This window comes from Bactrocera dorsalis, chromosome 3, assembly GCF_023373825.1.
Source record: "Bactrocera dorsalis isolate Fly_Bdor chromosome 3, ASM2337382v1, whole genome shotgun sequence".
NCBI classification, from domain to species: Eukaryota; Metazoa; Arthropoda; class Insecta; order Diptera; family Tephritidae; genus Bactrocera; species Bactrocera dorsalis.
Genome location: NC_064305.1, coordinates 58,005,569 through 58,024,628, shown reverse-complemented (window position 1 = coordinate 58,024,628; position 19,060 = coordinate 58,005,569). Strand labels below are relative to the sequence as shown.

Here is a 19,060-nt window from a genome sequence, read left to right as displayed (position 1 = left end):
TTCCTGCAGGGATTGTTGTGCGATTAACATTTATATACCGACATTTGCATATGTGTAAGCATGAAATTCTTGCAGTCAAAAACAAGTTCAATATTATTTATTATAAATATACGACTTTATTTAATACCACTAAAAACATTGTTTTTATTTTCGTCGACATTGAATAGTCGCTGAATTTTAAGATTATCTTTGTTTTGGCTTTTAAGCATTTGTTATTACTGTTTTCGAGTTGTTTTTGCTATTTTGTCATCAGGAATCTCGAAATGATCTGTGCGGCGGCGACGGCGGCTGCTGCTGCCGGATGATGGCATTGACGCACGTATAAAAGTCTGTCATTAGTGCATGGAGCTTGTCATTTAGCGTGTCGCGTTTTTAGGTGAACTTCTCTGCTTAATCTCAATTTCAATAATTTTGTGCTGCTAGTTGCTATCTGTTTATTGTTGGTATTTGTCGTGTACATATCAGTTTTGTGAATTTCTAGTCAAAAATAAAGAATCGAAATGAAATTATTATTGGTCGTCTGTTTGTGCTTTGCCTCGACGCTAGCAAAGGAAGAAGTGCAATTGATCTCCAATGAAGCCATGGTGGAATATGATGGAAAATTCCACTACCAGTAAGCATTAAGTAGCAATGTGAAAGTTGAATAATGAGCGTGGTGAATATGTTGTGTATGTTGTAAAGTGGAATCATAAATCAATCACACAGTGTTGCATAAAACTGACATATGGAAGAAATTGGCATAAGGTTAAAAGCAATGAAGAACTATTGTATTTGGTACTGTGAGACCGGCTGAGTGTGGCGTGAGATTTCAATAATTACTTATGCTTTAAAATGAGCAGGATTTAATAAGATTTTATGTTGTAGAAAAATTAAGGAATTAAAGCTTTTGAAAGCATTAATTATTCATATTTCCACAAGCTAGCCATTATTCCAATTTTATGTTGAGTCAAATGTGTGTTTTTGTCTTATATTGTTATTAAAAACTTAATTAATGAAATGAAGTTCCAAAAACTAGTTGATCTTCTTTCTAATTTATTCCAACATAAATAATTTTCAATTTTAATGATGCTGCTGATCGAAGTTGTTTTGTACAGTCTTTTATGGTTAGTAGTTACTAAATCCGGATATTTGCTGTTTTCTATTCGTAAGTTCTCTGCTTACTTACTTTGAATGCTGCTCTCTTGTCAAAATACAGATACCAAATGCAATTATCGATAGTATAGTCATCGATTTTGGACTCTTAAGTATAACTCAAGTGACAAATTGTTGTCAAAATCCAAATACAAATATTTTTGTTGAATTTAAACACATAAAACATGAAATAAAATATAATTGTTTTAAAGACAGTGTCATAAATCAAACTCATTTCATTTTTGAAAACAAGAATCAATGTATATTTTAGCTTAGGAATAATAATAATTAGTTTCTAACTGAGTCTGTAACTATATTCTTGTAGTACTAAGATTCCAGCTGGGTCCAGAAGAACTCTATTCTTGTAGATTTTTTTTTTTTCAGTTAAAGAAAAAATATTTTATCTGAAGCTAAGATATTTTTCTTCTTCATGCCAATTCAAAGAATAATCAAAAGAACTGCACCGGTTGGCGGCCAAGAATAAATCAAGACAAACTTCTGATATAAATCGTATTTAAATGAGAGCGTTCGGCATTGACCGGAACAAAGGGTAGTCAGAAGGGGTGAGGTCTGAGTTTATAGGCAGGTGAGGCAAAACTTTCCAGGCGCTATAACCCAAATATTTTTTAAACGGTCATAAAAACTGAAGCTGTTCGCAAATTCGGGTTTCGCGAAGCTCATAAAAAAGCAAGCCCTCCTAATCTGAACTGAATATCTAGGCACCGAATATCCAGCTTTGCCGTTGATTTGGCTGGTTGGACAATTTGCAAATATGATTTTTTGGGGGTTAGGTTTGCTGTAATGGATATCTTCTTTTTCACCAGTCGCAATCCGACGCAAAACCGATTTCTTTTCATAGCGTTCAACACTATTTTTGACATGTGTTAATCAACGTTCAACGCTTCTTAACTTCAATTCATATGGCACCCATTTTTTTTTTTTTAATATATACAGCAGGTTTTAAACATTTTGAAATGGTTGCTCGTATGATTCGCAAATATTTTGCGAGCTTTTATTTTGTTTAGCAGCAAACTGCATAGATTATTGCTTCCAGTTCCTCAATTTCCTACTACTTTGGCCGCCCAGAACGTTCTTTATCTTCGAAGTTAAATTCACCGCTTTTAAAACGTGCTAATCGCTGTTGACACGTTCAAGTTGTCCACCATATACTTCCATCAAAATACGAATTTTTAAATTGTGGTTAAGGTTTTTTTTCATATTAAAGTATTACAAAAGAACCAAAAAATACCAAAATACCTTTTAAGGCTCAAGGCTCGACTTATATGAGCAGAAAAAGCTATTGTTTTATGCCTGTTTATGAGATATACTGGAAAGTACTCACAAATACACAGCTTTGGAACGCATGTTTCGAATATTGTAACCGCATACCGTAGGAATATAGTCATAGATCCAAGCTTTGACATCTTATTTTCCTCAATTCTTATTATTAGTAAATTCAAGTTAATAACACGATTATAAGACGAGGCATCTAAGAGCTACAATCATATAATAATTTAATTCTCATTATGAGCAATAAGGACTCTTCAGCATATTTATTAACTATTAGAATTTAGGACCTTTGAGAGACTGCATAATTTCACAGCTTTCGCTTTGCTGTGTCCATAGTCACGTAGAGACTCAAACACCATAAATAGTATGTTCCACTTCATCTTCCACAATATTCTCATTTTTAGCACCCATTTCTTGCTTTTCGAGCAATAAATAGTTCCACTTTTTTATTAGAATATAGACGCCAATTTCGAGTCACGTAGAGCTCTTATTTATTGCTGATGAAGAAAAGGCAATATCTTAAAACAATGGCTTCAAAAATTTAATACATTCTTAGAATATATTAACTGGACACTGAACTATAAAATATTCGCAAAATTTCTATTTAATTTTTTTTTATGAATAAAAATACATTTAAATTATGAACACCAGGAGCTCAACGCAGCATTTCTCCCATGAACCACTTAAATACATATCTTCCCATCAAATCAAGCACAAGCTCCATAAAAAATTAGATCACATTCCACGTACGAACGAACATCGCGCATTTTTTATCTCTCCACCTAAGAGTGTTGACAAATTGAAATGCGCACAAACGCCTCAGATAACCACTTGTTTCGACCACTGTTAACAAGAACATTTCGCGCAACACACATCTCATAAATTGCATACGAAATGAAAGCTTTTTTTGTTGATTCCGTCTTTGAATTGTCTTTGACCAGCTCAGTTCAGCTCAGCTCTATTAATAAATGCTTAGAAATTTAATTTCATCTTTTGTTTTTCTACTCTGTTTCCCACAGTTACGAGCTCGGCGATGGCTCGAAAGCCTCACAAGACGGCGTTTTGAAGAAGGTGGACGCAGAGCATGATGGCGAGTCGATCGAGGGCAAATTTGCTTTTGTAGCGGATGACGGCAAAGAATACTTGGTGTCGTACATAGCTGATGAGAATGGCTACCAGCCGGTGGGCGCACACTTGCCCACTCCACCACCAGTGCCCGAATCGGTGCTGAAGACTTTGAAGTACTTGGAAGAGCATCCCTATAACCCAGAAGCGGCGGCGAAAAAACACTAAACTAAGCAAGCTAGCAAGCTGATTACACGTGCGAGCGGAAACGAGCTGATACTAGTTGAAATGAAGAGAACTGTGATCTTTGCGATGCAATGCGCTAAATAAGTAGAAGAAAAATATATTTTGGACTGATTTCTAAAAGCAATGTTAAAGGCAATTGTTTGTCTATTTCTATATGTTATGTGTAAAAATGTATAATAAAGTGCGCGATTACGAAATTTCTATAAGAAAATAATAATTTAAATATTTAAACTAAATGTGCGTGACTTATTTAACTCACAAATTAATGGACAACAACACTGGCGGTTGGGTGTACGCGAGCGGTGCGTTCAAAGTTTATTCACCCAAAACAAAATCAAAACATACCAAGCATAAATATTGGTTCATACACACGCTCATGTCGCTTTTTCAATGTGTGTGTAGATGTGCATTCATAGCATATTTTTGTATTTCATATAAACTTATTTGTCTTCAGCCTTTACCATGTGCGCGTTTCTACAGCAAAGCGCACACAATTTTGGACTTGATTTTGTTTTTATTTTTTTTGTTTTATTTTATTTTTTTTATTGCCCGACATCGCCTTTATTTGCTTTCTTTAACCGTTAGTGGCGGAACAATAAAACTACAATAAACTTGCAAATCTTTTGTCAAAAAGTCAGCAATTTATTTCCATAATCACAACGTGACTGGAATAAAATATGATCAAATCAAAGCGTTAGGCTTGGGAGCATTAAATGTACTTAGCCACGTTCGATGACAGCTTACATAATTCGCCGCCAAATGCTAAACACCTCAAGTGGAACACACACACATGCCTTTACATCTAAAGGGTGATTTTTTAAGAGCTTGATAACTTTTTTTAAAAAAAAAACGCATAAAATTTGCAAAATCTCATCGGTTCTTTATTTGAAACGTTAGATTGGTTCATGACATTTACTTTTTGAAGATAATTTCATTTAAATGTTGACCGCGGCTGTGTCTTAGGTGGTCCATTCGGAAAGTCCAATTTTGGGCAACTTTTTCGAGCATTTCGGCCGGAATAGCCCGAATTTCTTCGGAAATGTTGTCTTCCAAAGCTGGAATAGTTGCTGGCTTATTTCTGTAGACTTTAGACTTGACGTAGCCCCACAAAAAATAGTCTAAAGGCGTTAAATCGCATGATCTTGGTGGCCAACTTACGGGTCCATTTCTTGAGATGAATTGTTGTCCGAAGTTTTCCCTCAAAATGGCCATAGAATCGCGAGCTGTGTGGCATGTAGCGCCATCTTGTTGAAACCACATGTCAACCAAGTTCAGTTCTTCCATTTTTGGCAACAAAAAGTTTGTTAGCATCGAACGATAGCGATCGCCATTCACCGTAACGTTGCGTCCAACAGCATCTTTGAAAAAATACGGTCCAATGATTCCACCAGCGTACAAACCACACCAAACAGTGCATTTTTCGGGATGCATGGGCAGTTCTTGAACGGCTTCTGGTTGCTCTTCACCCCAAATGCGGCAATTTTGCTTATTTACGTAGCCATTCAACCAGAAATGAGCCTCATCGCTGAACAAAATTTGTCCGAAAAAAAAAAAAAACCGAACACTGATTTTGGTAATAAAATTCAATGATTTGCAAGCGTTGCTCGTTAGTAAGTCTATTCATGATGAAATGTCAAAGCATACTGAGCATCTTTCTCTTTGACACCATGTCTGAAATCCCACGTGATCTGTCAAATACTAATGCATGAAAATCCTAACCTCAAAAAAATCACCCGTTATAAAGTTCAGCCAAAATATTGTATGTATCTAATAGCCGCTTAATGGTTGGAGAAATTCCATAATTTGAGGTTATAGAATAAATTCTATGTACGATAAATATTAAAAAACTTCTCTCATTTGCATGTTAATTTTCTTTGAAAAAAGCTTAAATCTTAAAACACACCTCTAACAGACCATTATATCTTCTTCTAATTCTATTGTATTGTTCTCAATCAGCTTAAACTGGGCTCTCCCGACCCAGTAATGCATCATTCATCTTATGATAAATGTGCTCCTTTTTGCTAAATTCAAGTTTTCTATAACACACAATAATGTTACACCATATGTAACAAAAACATAGGACTTTTCCCAGAGGATTACCAGTAAGGGACTTTTCTCATAAACATATTTGGACATCAAACCATCGATATACACGTGAATTTCACCAAGTATGTTAGTGCAGCCGTATCCTTCCTTTTTATATTAAACAAGGTGTGAACATGAGAAACTTCCACAGTCTTTGTTTTCATCGCCACTTCAATAATCAACAAACAAATAAGTGAAACCTCCTCAAAATTTATGAAGCCAATAAAACGAGGATACATTTGATAACATTGGTCTTCAGCGATTTTGCTCCCATAGATATGAGATCCATTTTGAATACTTGTATGCGTACAGTTCTTAAAGCTGCCAATGATTTAATAAGATTTGCTCTCGATTATTTTTAAGTACATTACACAAATCAAAAAACATAAATTTTAATGTCAATTTTATTTAGAAAAAATAAGGACATATTCAAGGGAACAAAGAAAAAAAATGTTGAAATCAATAAAACTCCTTTTATGCGCAATTCTTCTATAATTTTCGAGTTGAGAATCTCCTTTTAAGGGCAAGCATTATGACGCCCAGAAAATTTTAGACTATCTACACAAAACTTTTCCAAGCTTCGATTTTCGGAACAGTCATAACAATGATAAAATACATAATTTTCATAAATTGCTGCATTTTAGGACAATTAAAAATTTCTCTTTGCAATTTTTCCATGCTGAGCCTGGGAAATTTTCTACAACTGTCATGAAAACATTATCCTTCCGCGTCCAATGCCTTGAAAATTTCTTTACGGTTCCTAACTTCATCTCGTATTGGACCAATGTGTTCATTTTGAGAAAATAAATTTGGCATAAATGTTTCAACCACCAATTTACTTCCTCTAGTAGAATTTACAGATTTTTAAAGATTTATCGACATAATTGTCAAAAGCTTGATTTTGAGTAAAGCAGATCGTTTTGTAAACTGATAGTGTAAGCGTTCAGGATAATTGGTTACATTTTTTCAGTACGAAGTCTGATGGTGGAAAATTAATTTGTTTTACTGTCAAGTCGATAATTGATAAAGTGATGAGATTTCTTGACCAGCTTTGAGCAAATTGTTAGCGAATTAAACGCTAGAATTGATGCTCTACTATCGCAATTAATGCGCAACACTCTGTTATAAGCTCTAATTCGACAGAAACTTACTGCAGTGATAACCCAACCGTAAAAGAGATCACTGTGCTATCGCCAGTGCCTTCGCTCCACCTTTCTCGCAGACATATGTACGCACAGAGAAAAAGCAAAAGAAATAGTTTTCATGACGCAGTGGTTCAGTTTATCAGTGATGAACTTTTTTTCCATAAGATGGATTTAATAATTTCTATTTCGCATCATCTAAGCATTGCACAAAAAACTTTTTGGAATCAATTAGAAAATGATGGATACAAAAAGAAGACGTTAGATGTACGAGGGACACACGAATTAACGCAAAAACCAAAATTTGGATCGAAATTCATTAATCAGCAAACAAAATCGAGGAATATTGATGGTGAAAACCGGGACTCTTACGAGGGCTATGCGAAAACAGCCGTGGTCGAATCGCGGTGAGCCCGCACAAGATGTATCAAAGCCAGTATTCACGATCAGGAAGGTTTTACTACGTGTTGAATGGAATTACAGAAAATATTCTACTCTAAGCTGTTCTCAAATATCCAAACTCTTAATACGATCCTATACAATCAGCAATAGAACCATATTAAGGAAGCAAATGCCAGGAAGCACTTAGTTATGACCAATATTGGTCATGAAATGATGAAATTACGATTAACAACCTGACTATCGCTTCTCTCATTGGGGACAAACCGAAAATTCTGCTACAAACATTATCGACTCTGGTATCATCTAACCAAACACCGTCTTGGATGTAGTTGCAGTTCTATATAGTGTTGTTGTTTTAAGTTTAATATTTGCTAATTTAATTAAGCTAAGGTATGTTAATACCTGGCGTAGTCCAGGCCATTTGGTTGGCTTGGAAATTCTTATGTATTCAACAAGTCTGTCAAACATAAAAAATTAGCAAAATATTTGTGTAATCAGAAAACATGATGAGGATAAGTGGTCACCCCGAAAAATTAACAAATACTAGATACTACACCCAGGAACTCTAACTAAATTCCCCGGGTAAATGATAAGACCCTGTGAGTGGTACAAAGCCTACAAAGCCGGTCGAGAGATCATTGAAGACATGACACGTTCTGGCCGACCTTCGACCCCTTCAACTGATGAAAATATGAAAAGAATGAAAGTTATGATGAAAATCGTCAGGAAAGTATTAGAGAGATGGCAGGAGAGCTCGAAATCTGCCGCGAGTATGATTTTGGTAGATATTGTGGGTCTGAAACGCGTTCTTGCTCAACTCGACTCGATAAAGCTGATTTAAAAAAAAAGTATCGAAAACAGGTTTCTTCGGACCTGCTGGATCGTACGAATTCTGATCCCATATTCATTGGGAGCATTATAACTGCCGATAAGACATGAGTTGATGAGTTTGACATGCAAACAAGTCAACCGTCATCGGAATGGAGGAAAAAAAATCAAGGTGATGGTCGTTGTTTTTTCGATATTCGTGGTTTGGAGATTACTATAAATGCCACAAAATAAACATTGATGAATAATTCAATATTTTACGTTTTATTTACATATAATTTCCGTATACTTTTTTGTCATAATGTATATCTGCGATGAAACACTTCTGGTGCATATGATTAGTATATGAAAGAAACTGCGAAGAGAAAATACCGTTCTTCCAAGTTTTCATTTTTTATTTACACGTATTGTTAATATCGTTATTTTTAGTATATATGTATGTACATATACATATTTTTTTTATTAGCGCTCTAGGTCATTAATATTAGCAATAATTTGAATTTGAAAATGTTAACGCAAAATCAATTATGAACTACCAGCAGTCGATTGCAGTGGAACACTACTTTGTATGCTTAATTTTTGCACCAAATACTGTATATAAATGTACACACATATATATATACATAAACATGTACGAAAATTTTAAACATTGACGACTAGGACCCATTAGTTTCACATTTCTGGCGTATGCACGTATGTATTAGCCAAGTTAAGTCACTTATTACCATAATTTTTAGTTTACTTCTCTACTCACTTAAAATGTAGTAACAACAACAAATATTGTTGCATCGTTTTAGTCGAATCTAAGTGCTAATTTTTGTAAAAAAAACGCACAAAAACAAAAACTATATGTTAATCAATTTATTGCTCTCGAGCATGTGGCAGACATTGAGTTAAGCGCTCGGTCAGTTGGCGAGTGAGTCGACGAATTCGTGCCACTCTATTTAATCTACAATATTTACTACCACGGTATGCAGTAAATATGCATGCATGAGTGTTAGTGCAATAACTGCGATGTTTATATTTATTTTTAGCGCATCTGCTTTCGTTTCGAAACGATTCTTTAGTACGTAAAACCCGACGCCGTCGTTTGTGGACCTTCTCTGGTTTATAGCAGTTATATACTTAATTACATGAGAACATAAGTACATATGTATGTATGTATGCCTTTATATTGAATTTTGGAGAGGTTGAAAGCGAAAGTGATTTACATATCCAATTAGTATGGAATTTATAATTATTTCGCCTAACAAACCCCTCTTCTTGATTCGGCATCTAGTGTTAACGTTGGAGGATGGGAATAAATGGTTTACGTCAGATATTTTGAAGTAAATTGCTAATTGACGACATTGAAAAATTATTTTGCATTATTTGCAGTATGTACAAATGTAACTGTAAAGAATTTTTGTTATTTAAATATAAGTATTTTGTATCTGCGTTGTATTTTAAAATTACAGAGGCAGGCAACGTAGAAACGTAAATTAATGGTGATTCATAGAAGAAGACCTTTCGGCAACAGCTTAACTACATATTTGAGACTGAAACAGTAATAGAAACAGTCAAGCCACTGGCCTGGTGACCTCCTAATACATTCAACTACTTAAAAAATTATAAATGACAATATATATAAGTGGGTATGCTGGTGAGATGGACCGGCATAACAGACCCCATATAGAAATTTCATCTCAATAATTTTTATTTTTTTACCAGACAGAGTTGAAATTTTTAAATTAAGATTTTAAATATTTTACTATTGCCTTTATACCAAACTTTCATTATTTTTAAAATATTATGCAACAATGGATATATGTTGTTCTGTCGTGTGACGCTCCATTTTTACTAAGCCTAAACTGTCAGTTTTCGATTTATTGTTTTTTTAGGGTTGGCAACACTTAACTACATCAATGACTAGAAATTTAGATATTTATGCATTTTGGAACACCCTATATTTAAGTCCGATCTGTCGTTAATTTTGGGACGACTTTTATAAATGATCAGTGCCACGAGCTGCGGCGATTAAGCCTGGCTGTCTGTCTATATATGTGTACACGAATAAGTCCCTCAGTTTTTGACATATCGATCTGAAATTTTGCATACGTTCTTTTATCCACAAGAAACTGTTCATTGGTCGGAAAAGGTATCGGACCACAATAGCATATAGCTGTCATTCAAACGGTACGATGAAAATCTAGTTCTGGGATGGTATCATCATTATTTGTGTTTTTATATTCTTGCAACATGTAGCTACAGAGTATAATAGTTATCACTTATAACTGATTGAGATAGATATTGAAAAGATTAGGATGACGAGACGAGTTAAAATCCGCATTCCAGGTTCCTTAGTACAAAAAAAAATTATGAGTTTGTAGATGGGCAAAATCGGACCACTGCTACGCCCACAAATCGCCATTAACCGAAAATCTATAAATTGGCATAGCTAAACACTAAATTAAAATATAAAACTCTAATTTAGCACAGGGGATCGCAGTAGCAAAAGGCACTTGTAGGCAAACAATTTTAAAAAAGGGGTCGTGGCACTGCCCTACAATCAGTTTAATGTACATATCTCCTAAGCCACTAAAGCCACAACAACCAAATTTTCCTAGCACAAATTTTATAAGAACTTCTACCGACAGTTTGAAAATTGATGAATTTGGATGGCAACCCTGCTCATTCCCCACATAACGTTACTTTTCAAAACTACTAAAAGACCCATAAAATTACAGGTAACTAAATTCCTCAGAGGCATTATATTGTAACACCGATATGGTATGAGACCGACCGATTTCGACTAACTTTAGTGCGTGGCATTCCTATTTACAGTGCGAAAATGGGCAAAATCGGACTACAACCACGCCTACTTCTTATATAGTACAATTTCAAATTCCATTCAATTATTTTACTTTACAGGACCCAAATCAAGAAGTAATTAAATTATCGCAACAAAATTTGCACTAATAATTCCTTTTCCTCCAGTCAATTTGAGCGGATTAAACCGCGCACACACCTTTCCTAAGCACAAATGTTCGGTCAAAAAGCGATAAATCGATGTTTTGGAGATGTTCAATTCCATTTCCATGAATTTCAATGATGATTACTGCTGATTTTTGACGAATTCTCGCATTTCATCGCCATAAACTTGTTTCATCAATTGAAACGTTTCAGTAAAAGTTTTATCAATTTTAAAACGAAAATTAAAATGTTGGCTCGTTGATGATAGATGAAATGTCATGAACTTCTCACTGGTCAATCGATAAAAGCAAATTCTAATGCACTAGTCGACATAAAGATGGCGCCACCAGGGGGCGCTAGATTAAAAAAGTCCTATTTACTTTGGGACCCACCTTGTATAGTAGTTGTTGATCGAAAATATTGGTCAATGTATGGGATATACTTGAACGATTAAAACTCAGAAAGAATCCTCTCTTGACAATAGTAACTCAGTATATCCAAAATGGGGTTTAATGAACCCCTGGTTTTTTTCAAAACAGCGCTTCAAAAGAAGACCTATAGGACAGAAAACAATGCAATTTTTCCGTTCTTTTGAGATTTTTCTTCAGTAAGGGTTGCCAGTTCATCATGTAAAGATATACGATCCAACAGCGATATTAAAATTTACTACCGAAATTTGGTGTCAGTGGTCACAAATTTAAAATCGCTATGTCCAATTTATCATCGTCAAAATCGTCCTTTCAGGTCAACAATTGAGCGTTTAGTGGAAGAATTTGAATTCAAAGGCACAGTACAAAATTATCCCGAGCTGGTGAGACAAAGAAGTGCCCATAGTGTCGAGAATATTGCTCAATTGAGGAAGACCCAAATTAGTCTTTCACAACTCGTTCTCAAGCATTGGACATCTATGTGACGTTGTTGTGGCGAATTTAGCGTAAAAAATTTTTACCTACATCTTTACAAGAAAAATTTTTCGCTGAAGCCGCTTGACCACCAGAATCGTTTAATGTTTCTGAATTGGGCTGAGGTACAACTTGAAAATTATCCGAATTTTTAATGAAATATCATCTTCAACGATGAGGCTTATTTCTGGCTGAATGGCTTCGTTAATTAGCAAAATATGTGTTATTAGTCAGGCAGCAATCCATACATACACCATGAGTCACCGTTGCATCCCGAAAAAATTGGTACGGTTTGTTCGCCGGCGGCGTCATTTGTACTTCTTCTGTGATGATCAAGATAGGCACGTCACTGTGAATGAGAATATCTACCGCTCAATGATAACCAAATATTTTTAGCCCGAATTGGATGATATGGACTTGAACAATATATTGGGTTCACAATCTGGACTTTTGCATGCGAGCCCGTTCTGGTCATCAAAAGATATCGAGTTCCACACATAATGGCATCGAATGTACTTCCACAGAAATAAATAATTTCATTGATATCCCAAACTATTTTTGTTTTATTTTTAACAAAACCGTTAAAAAGATTTTCTAACTTCGGGTGACTATACCGCATATATCGACCAATATTTGAGTTATATACAACAGTGTATATTTGTGCCTAAAATAAAATAAATTGGACGAAAGCTTGACCTGGGGATATAACTAATATCAGGATTTTCGAACATACTTTGCTCCATACGACTGGTGGTTATATGTGTGGTAAAGCCGGAAACTATTTTTTGGCATGTAACATGATAATAGTTAATAGATAAAATCTGGTCAGTATTACTCCAACTCCCATGTACTACAAATAATGATTTCGCCAAATATGTATGTCGGTCAGTGTATGACTTGTATATATATGTAGTATATGTATGTGTATATAAAATTGTGGGGATCCCTTCCTTATTTGTTTCTTCTTCTTTTTTACGGTTTTTATTAGTAACTTGAGGACCCGTTCACGCTTCACTGTGGATGACACATAGATAATACTACTACTACCATCTATATGATTCCTATTAGTTGGATTATAGCTACTAGTTAATGAGATATATCATTTTTGTGAAGCAACTTGTGTTAGTTTACAAAAAAATGGATCAGCATTTCGTGTGTTGATAAAGCATTTGGATTTTTGGGGAAAATAATGTTGAATTTGGTCTCAGCGAAATCCACCGTTGAAAAGATATTTGGATAACTGGAAACAGGCGAAATGAGCAAAGTAGGTGCTACGCAAGTTCATAATCCAACAAAAACAACGAATAACTGATTCTGAAGTGTTTACGTGATCTCTAATCAGAATAAAGCCGAAATTTGTCTTCAGTGATAGAAACATAGCTCCATCATTTCCCACTGGAGTCCAATCGACAGTCATTGTAGTAGACTGCACATGATGAACCGGTTCAGGCGTGGAAAAACGAAAAAGGCGGCTGGAAAGGTTATAGCACCAGTCTTTTGGGATGCACGTGGTATAATACATACTCACCGACTGATTAATGAGCCAGTTATAATCTATTTCACTGGGTATTTGAATAAATAAAAAAAAAATATAAAAAAATCGGCCCACTCCGGGATTAGCAGGGATAGTTGTCAAATTAATTGAAGTTTTTTTTGAGGAAAACAAAAAACAAAAAAATGGCGAACTTCCAAATAATGGCGAGCTTCCAAAAAATTACGAAAAAACCCGATTATTTTATATAATTGATCGTGTTAAATTTTTTTCGCGAATTTTTTCGAAAAGTTCATTCAAAACCAAAACTTTTAAAAAAAGGTCATCAAAAGTCAATTTCTACAAAAGTTAGGCGTATTTGAAAATAAAAAAGCCATTTTTTTTTTTAAATTCATAACTTTTTTGAAAATTCATAACTTTACAAATGTTTTTCAAAGGGTAGAAAAGGATGGATAAGTTTCAGCAAAATCTAAAGGGGTCGAGTTCAAAAGTGGTCGATTTGGTATGGAATACCCGATACATATCGTCACCTGAAATGCAAAATAACGTAACAACATTTTCAGAAATTTAAAGTGGCATGAATGAAACATGCAATAAAACAGAATAGGAGTGAAAACAAAATTTAATATTGGTTAAAACTGGTTTATATCTGAGTGCAGAAACTGAAAATGTTGAACATATGTAATTTTATCTTTGTAATTTGAAGTGGTGAAGCGTAATCAATAAGCCACTCAATTTCGAATTTTTTGATGATACGTTATTTTGCATTTCAGGTGACGATATATTGATGGGTTGAATATTTAAGTATTCGGTGCAGAAAAAATCTTAATATATCTTTAAATCTCGAAAGTAAGAAGTGGAGAGAAAATTTGGCAGCATTTTATTCAAATAAATAAAAACATACATACACCTTCAAATGAAACAAATTTGAAATTGGCTTTTTGCAAACGTAATGTGAATTTTACACTTATGACCCACATTCTGTAAGCGCCATACAATAGCGTCGATCATCTAATTTACGTAATTTAATCAAGCACTGTTATTTATCAATACATGGGAAACACCTTGACGGCTTATTTCAACCAAAAACAGCAAATCATATGCTTGCTTCCGAACTGAAGCTGTTGCCATTCAGGCTGGCCGGCCTATTATCAAAAATTATTTAATGAATTGAACAACGGCGTTTTTGTAACCAACATTTATGCACGTAATGCCTTCCCGTAGGTCCAGCAAACGATGGACTTTATAATAACAATGCGTGTGAACAAAAAATTAAAAAACGAAACAAAAGAAACACAATTTCAGCATTTCATCGGGTGCATGACGAACACAATTTCGACTAATCACAATTTGTACGCGCTTGATGGTTGTTGTAATTGAGCCTTTCCTTCCTTTATGCCTAGGGTCACTCATCACTTCTGGGTTTTCAACACATTCGCCGAAAAAGGAGCAGTTCACAGAAAACTGCGCGAACGAAATAAAGTTAATGAAAACAGAAATAAACTAAATTATGTAAATTGTGCTTAGCTTTCGCACATGTTCGCGAGTACAGTACTATTTTGCCGCACAAGCAGACATACATGTTTACAATTTATTTGCTGTTTGCGAATATTTACCTTTGCGGTTAGTGCCATTTACACACATGCATACAAACACACATTTTAGATTTGCCTTTCGTGGTAGTAGTAGTCATCATATATCTTATCTATCGCGCCCATCTTTCCCTTGTCTCACCGGCACTCACGCACGCAGTCACCCATACTCACACACAACTACATATGCATATGTACTCATACGTACATACATACTGTACGCATTGCCGGTAATTGGAGTCCGCTTAGCTTTTTTCGCTATTTTTTTTCTCATTATTCACCGCGATTCTTCGTTGTGTACTTCACATGTGTTATGGCGATTCTTCAAGAAACTTTGCGTATATAAAAAGGCGCTGCTGTTAAGTACCTGTCAGCCAGTTGTTAAATAGCATTTCCGACATTCAAGTGGATTACAAAATCGCTCACCGTCACACGGCACAAAGGATATTAGCAACACAGTTGTGAAAGTTAATTACTGAAAGTTAAATTCAAACATTCAAGCAAACGAAACGAAGTGTGCTACGCGAAGCAATTTTTAATAAAGTAAAAAAATATATATATTTTAATAATGTACAAGTTTGCCATTGTTTTGTTGTCGGCGGTTCTATTCGCTATTGTCTTGGCGCGTCCTGCCGAGGAGGAAGCTGCTGCGCGTGCGGCTGTTACCACAACAACCACACCGGCCACAATACTCAAACAAGTCGATGTCACCAACCCAGATGGCAGCTACAATAACAGGTGTGTATTGTGTCAGTGTGTGTGTGATTTCTGAAATGGTTAAACAATATTTTATAGGCGTAGAATTTAATAGAGCTCTTGAATGCTCTGAAAGGTCTTTCTTTTAAGAACAATTGTATTTCCAAGGACATAATTACTCATAAATATTTTTCACTGAAAATTGAGAACAGCGATCTTATCTCTCAAATTTTCGATTTTATAAATTTTTGTGCTATAAAAAGGCTTAACATTCCGCTATAAAATTTGCATACAGTTTTTTTTGCCACCTCTCCTTGGAATTGAAATAATTATAATGCAAAATTGATAAATATATTATAATCAAGTTTGAAATACCAATTGCTTTTCAAACATTGATTAATATACTTAAAAATGTAAACAATGAAAGTAAATTCAGAAATTGATAAATTACAAGTGGATAAATATGTCAAAAGATGCAAATATTGGCTGGCGTTAAATTTTGACTAAAAAACTTTTAAACAAAGCATCTGCTCAATTATGGCTGCTTTTAAAAATTCATGAAATCAATACATTTCTTTAATTACTTTCTAATTTGTCACTCTTTTTGCAATTCATCTGAAAAATTGCAGTAATTAATTTTGAAAATTCTGTTATTATAATCTATATAAAATTCTATTATCCTATGCCAACTTAAGAGAGTTAAAACCAGCTTAACATTCTATTACGTTAGCCAATTTCATCATTATTACATTAGCAAATATTTCAGTTTCAATATTATGAAACAAACGAAGTTGACCAAAGCGAAGTTAGTGTTTCGCAAAAATTGAAAATTTATTAATTTTCTATATCATCATTAAATCAAAATTGAGTGTTATTGCTTACGATTCACTACATCATATGACATCTCTTCATATAAATAGCTTCCGGTATCAGAAATAACCATGTTATAACCAAAACTCAAAATATTTTCCAATATGTGGGGTTTCTATTACATCGGTTTACCTTAACCTACAAACTTATGAAAAGTTTTGTACCACAAAAGTGTAAGTTATTGAATTCGCCGACTTAAGCTAGTGTTTCAAAATATTGTTCAAGATATTTCCTCGAAAATAGGAGCATTTTGAAAATATTCCGAAACATGAAAAAAATCCTTAAATATTATATATTGAGTTTTTTTCAAAATATTTTAAATACATTTCTTACGAATTTTTCTAACATTTATTCGAAAAATATAAAAAACTTCGCTTTAATAAATTAATAATTCGCAATAATACGCAAATCAATTACAATTTTTATAATTTTGAGATAGTTTTTTTTTAATTTTTTTCTCAAAAAAAAGGAACATTTCTAGTATATTCAAAAATATTAAAAAAAAAAATTAATTATGATTTTTTCAGAATTTTTGAAATTTTTTTACGAATTTTTCTATACTTTATTCAATTCAATTCAGAAAAATTAATACTGAAATTTTGTCGAAAGTTCATAAAATTGTTGTTGATGCTTTAGTATAATAGCAAGCAATAACACTGTTAGAATTTCTATATTTTAGAGAGAGATTTCAATAAACATTAATCTTTTTTTAACAATAATTATATAAGAACAATAAATCCCCAGTACCTATCACTTAGGTATGAAACATTTTACAATTATTTTCTTTAAGATGTATTAAGTTTTTTTACGGATTTATTGCCTTTATATAATAAATCTTCTAAATAGTCATTACTCATAACTGTCTATAAAGAAAAGTCATTTAAAGCCAGTCATGCTTGCTGCTTTGAGGTGTATGCTATCACTTTGTAGGACAGTGGTCCGATTCCAGTGCTCAGCTACATCAAAAAAGTATTTTTTCAAATCCTCATAGAGCCCCAACCGACAATGACATACCTACAAATTTACTCCTTCAAAAAACTCTCTTCTCTCTCTCTTTCAAATCAGCACACATACTAAAGAAAATCACAAATAAGAGAAGAAATTCAAACGATTGTCTAATACTACTAGATACTAAGAAGTAACCGCTTTTCAAATTGCTTCAGAACACGAAAAGAACTTCTTACTTATAAACATATAAAATTAATATAGTAACTGATAATTCCATCAGCTGAATAATACAGCCAATAATCCTATTCTCATAATAGTATTTTATGTTCAGCTACGAAATTTTCTAACAACTCGACTAATTTTAAAAGTAACCTCTCTCTCTCTGCTAAGCTTTTAAGCCTAGCACTAGTATACCCCATACCTTCCCTCCGTTAAGACAGTATTTTAAAAAACTTGCTTTCTTCAAAAACTATAAATTACAAGTAAAGAATCTAAACTAAAAATGATGAACAATGAAATAATTTTTTTTAACCCTGATGCTATTGAAAAATCAAACATAAATTACTGTTGGTGATCTTCGTATACAATTTATAGAAATATTACAAAACACCATTGCTATCTGTAAAATTTATATATAAAATTCAAATTTTACTCTCTTTCCCACTTCCAGTTACGAGACCTCCAATGGCATCAAAGTCGAAAATGCTGGTTATTTGAAGAAAATTGTTGTACCCAAACAGGAATCCACCGATGGTCAGGTGATTGAGGAACACGAGGAGTTAGTGTTGGTGCAGACCGGCTTGTACTCATACTCCGATCCCGAGGGCAACATCATCACACTCCGCTATGTAGCCGATGAGAACGGCTTCCAGCCACAAGGCGATCACTTGCCAGTGCCGCCAGCTTAAGCCCAGCCCAGCAAATACTTGAAACCATAATTATTTGCTAAACGAAACTGAAAAACAATAACAACAAAAAAGTAAGCAAATAAAGCACAAATAAAAGCGGAAGTAATGAAATAAGTTGTAAACAATAAGTATTACATTTAACTAAGTTAATTAGAAGCGAAAAGGTTAATAAACCATAAGTCAATAGTTGCATAACTTTAAGTAATTAAATAAAGAAACGATAATGCTGCCATTTAATGATAAATAAAATTATGTGAAAACTAAATAAAGTTTGACTTTAAAAATATGTATGTATGTATGTTGTGATTTTTACTGTAAACAAAAGCATATGCTAGGGTGAAGGGAAGTGCTGCTACGCGCGGTTCGAAACGTATGCAGGGTGAGGTATGTGGCATGGTAAAAAAAATAATTGTGATTAAAATTATTTTTATCATACTATATTCCCCTTCCGTATATATGCATCTTGTCTAGATTCGGGTTTTTACGTTTGATGCCTTTAGGAGGAGGTCTC

The 19,060-nt window shown here is 34.0% G+C and overlaps 2 protein-coding genes across 2 annotated transcripts; both read left to right on the top strand.

Annotated features, from left to right (window-relative positions):
• The first annotated feature begins 341 nt into the window (after window positions 1–341).
• On the top strand, window positions 342–3,968 carry LOC105233876 (endocuticle structural glycoprotein SgAbd-3). The gene is made up of 2 exons (XM_011216046.4): window positions 342–613; window positions 3,441–3,968. Exons 1-2 carry the CDS (start codon window positions 501–503, stop codon window positions 3,712–3,714), a joined length of 387 nt encoding a protein of 128 aa, XP_011214348.1. The 5' UTR covers window positions 342–500; the 3' UTR covers window positions 3,715–3,968.
• An 11,510-nt stretch (window positions 3,969–15,478) lies between these two features.
• Window positions 15,479–18,837, top strand: LOC105233875 (endocuticle structural glycoprotein SgAbd-2). The gene is made up of 2 exons (XM_011216045.3): window positions 15,479–15,865; window positions 18,312–18,837. Exons 1-2 carry the CDS (start codon window positions 15,696–15,698, stop codon window positions 18,547–18,549), a joined length of 408 nt encoding a protein of 135 aa, XP_011214347.1. The 5' UTR covers window positions 15,479–15,695; the 3' UTR covers window positions 18,550–18,837.
• Window positions 18,838–19,060: the final 223 nt, after the last annotated feature.

What these genes read in the sequence shown, in the direction of transcription:
- LOC105233876 (XM_011216046.4), top strand. Translation starts at nt 501, where the DNA reads ATGAAATTATTATTGGTCGTCTGTTTGTGCTTTGCCTCGACGCTAGCA. An exon ending in GATGGAAAATTCCACTACCA is followed by an intron (nt 614 to 3,440) that starts GTAAGCATTAAG and finishes TGTTTCCCACAG; the next exon opens with TTACGAGCTCGGCGATGGCT.
- LOC105233875 (XM_011216045.3), top strand. Translation starts at nt 15,696, where the DNA reads ATGTACAAGTTTGCCATTGTTTTGTTGTCGGCGGTTCTATTCGCTATT. An exon ending in GATGGCAGCTACAATAACAG is followed by an intron (nt 15,866 to 18,311) that starts GTGTGTATTGTG and finishes TCCCACTTCCAG; the next exon opens with TTACGAGACCTCCAATGGCA.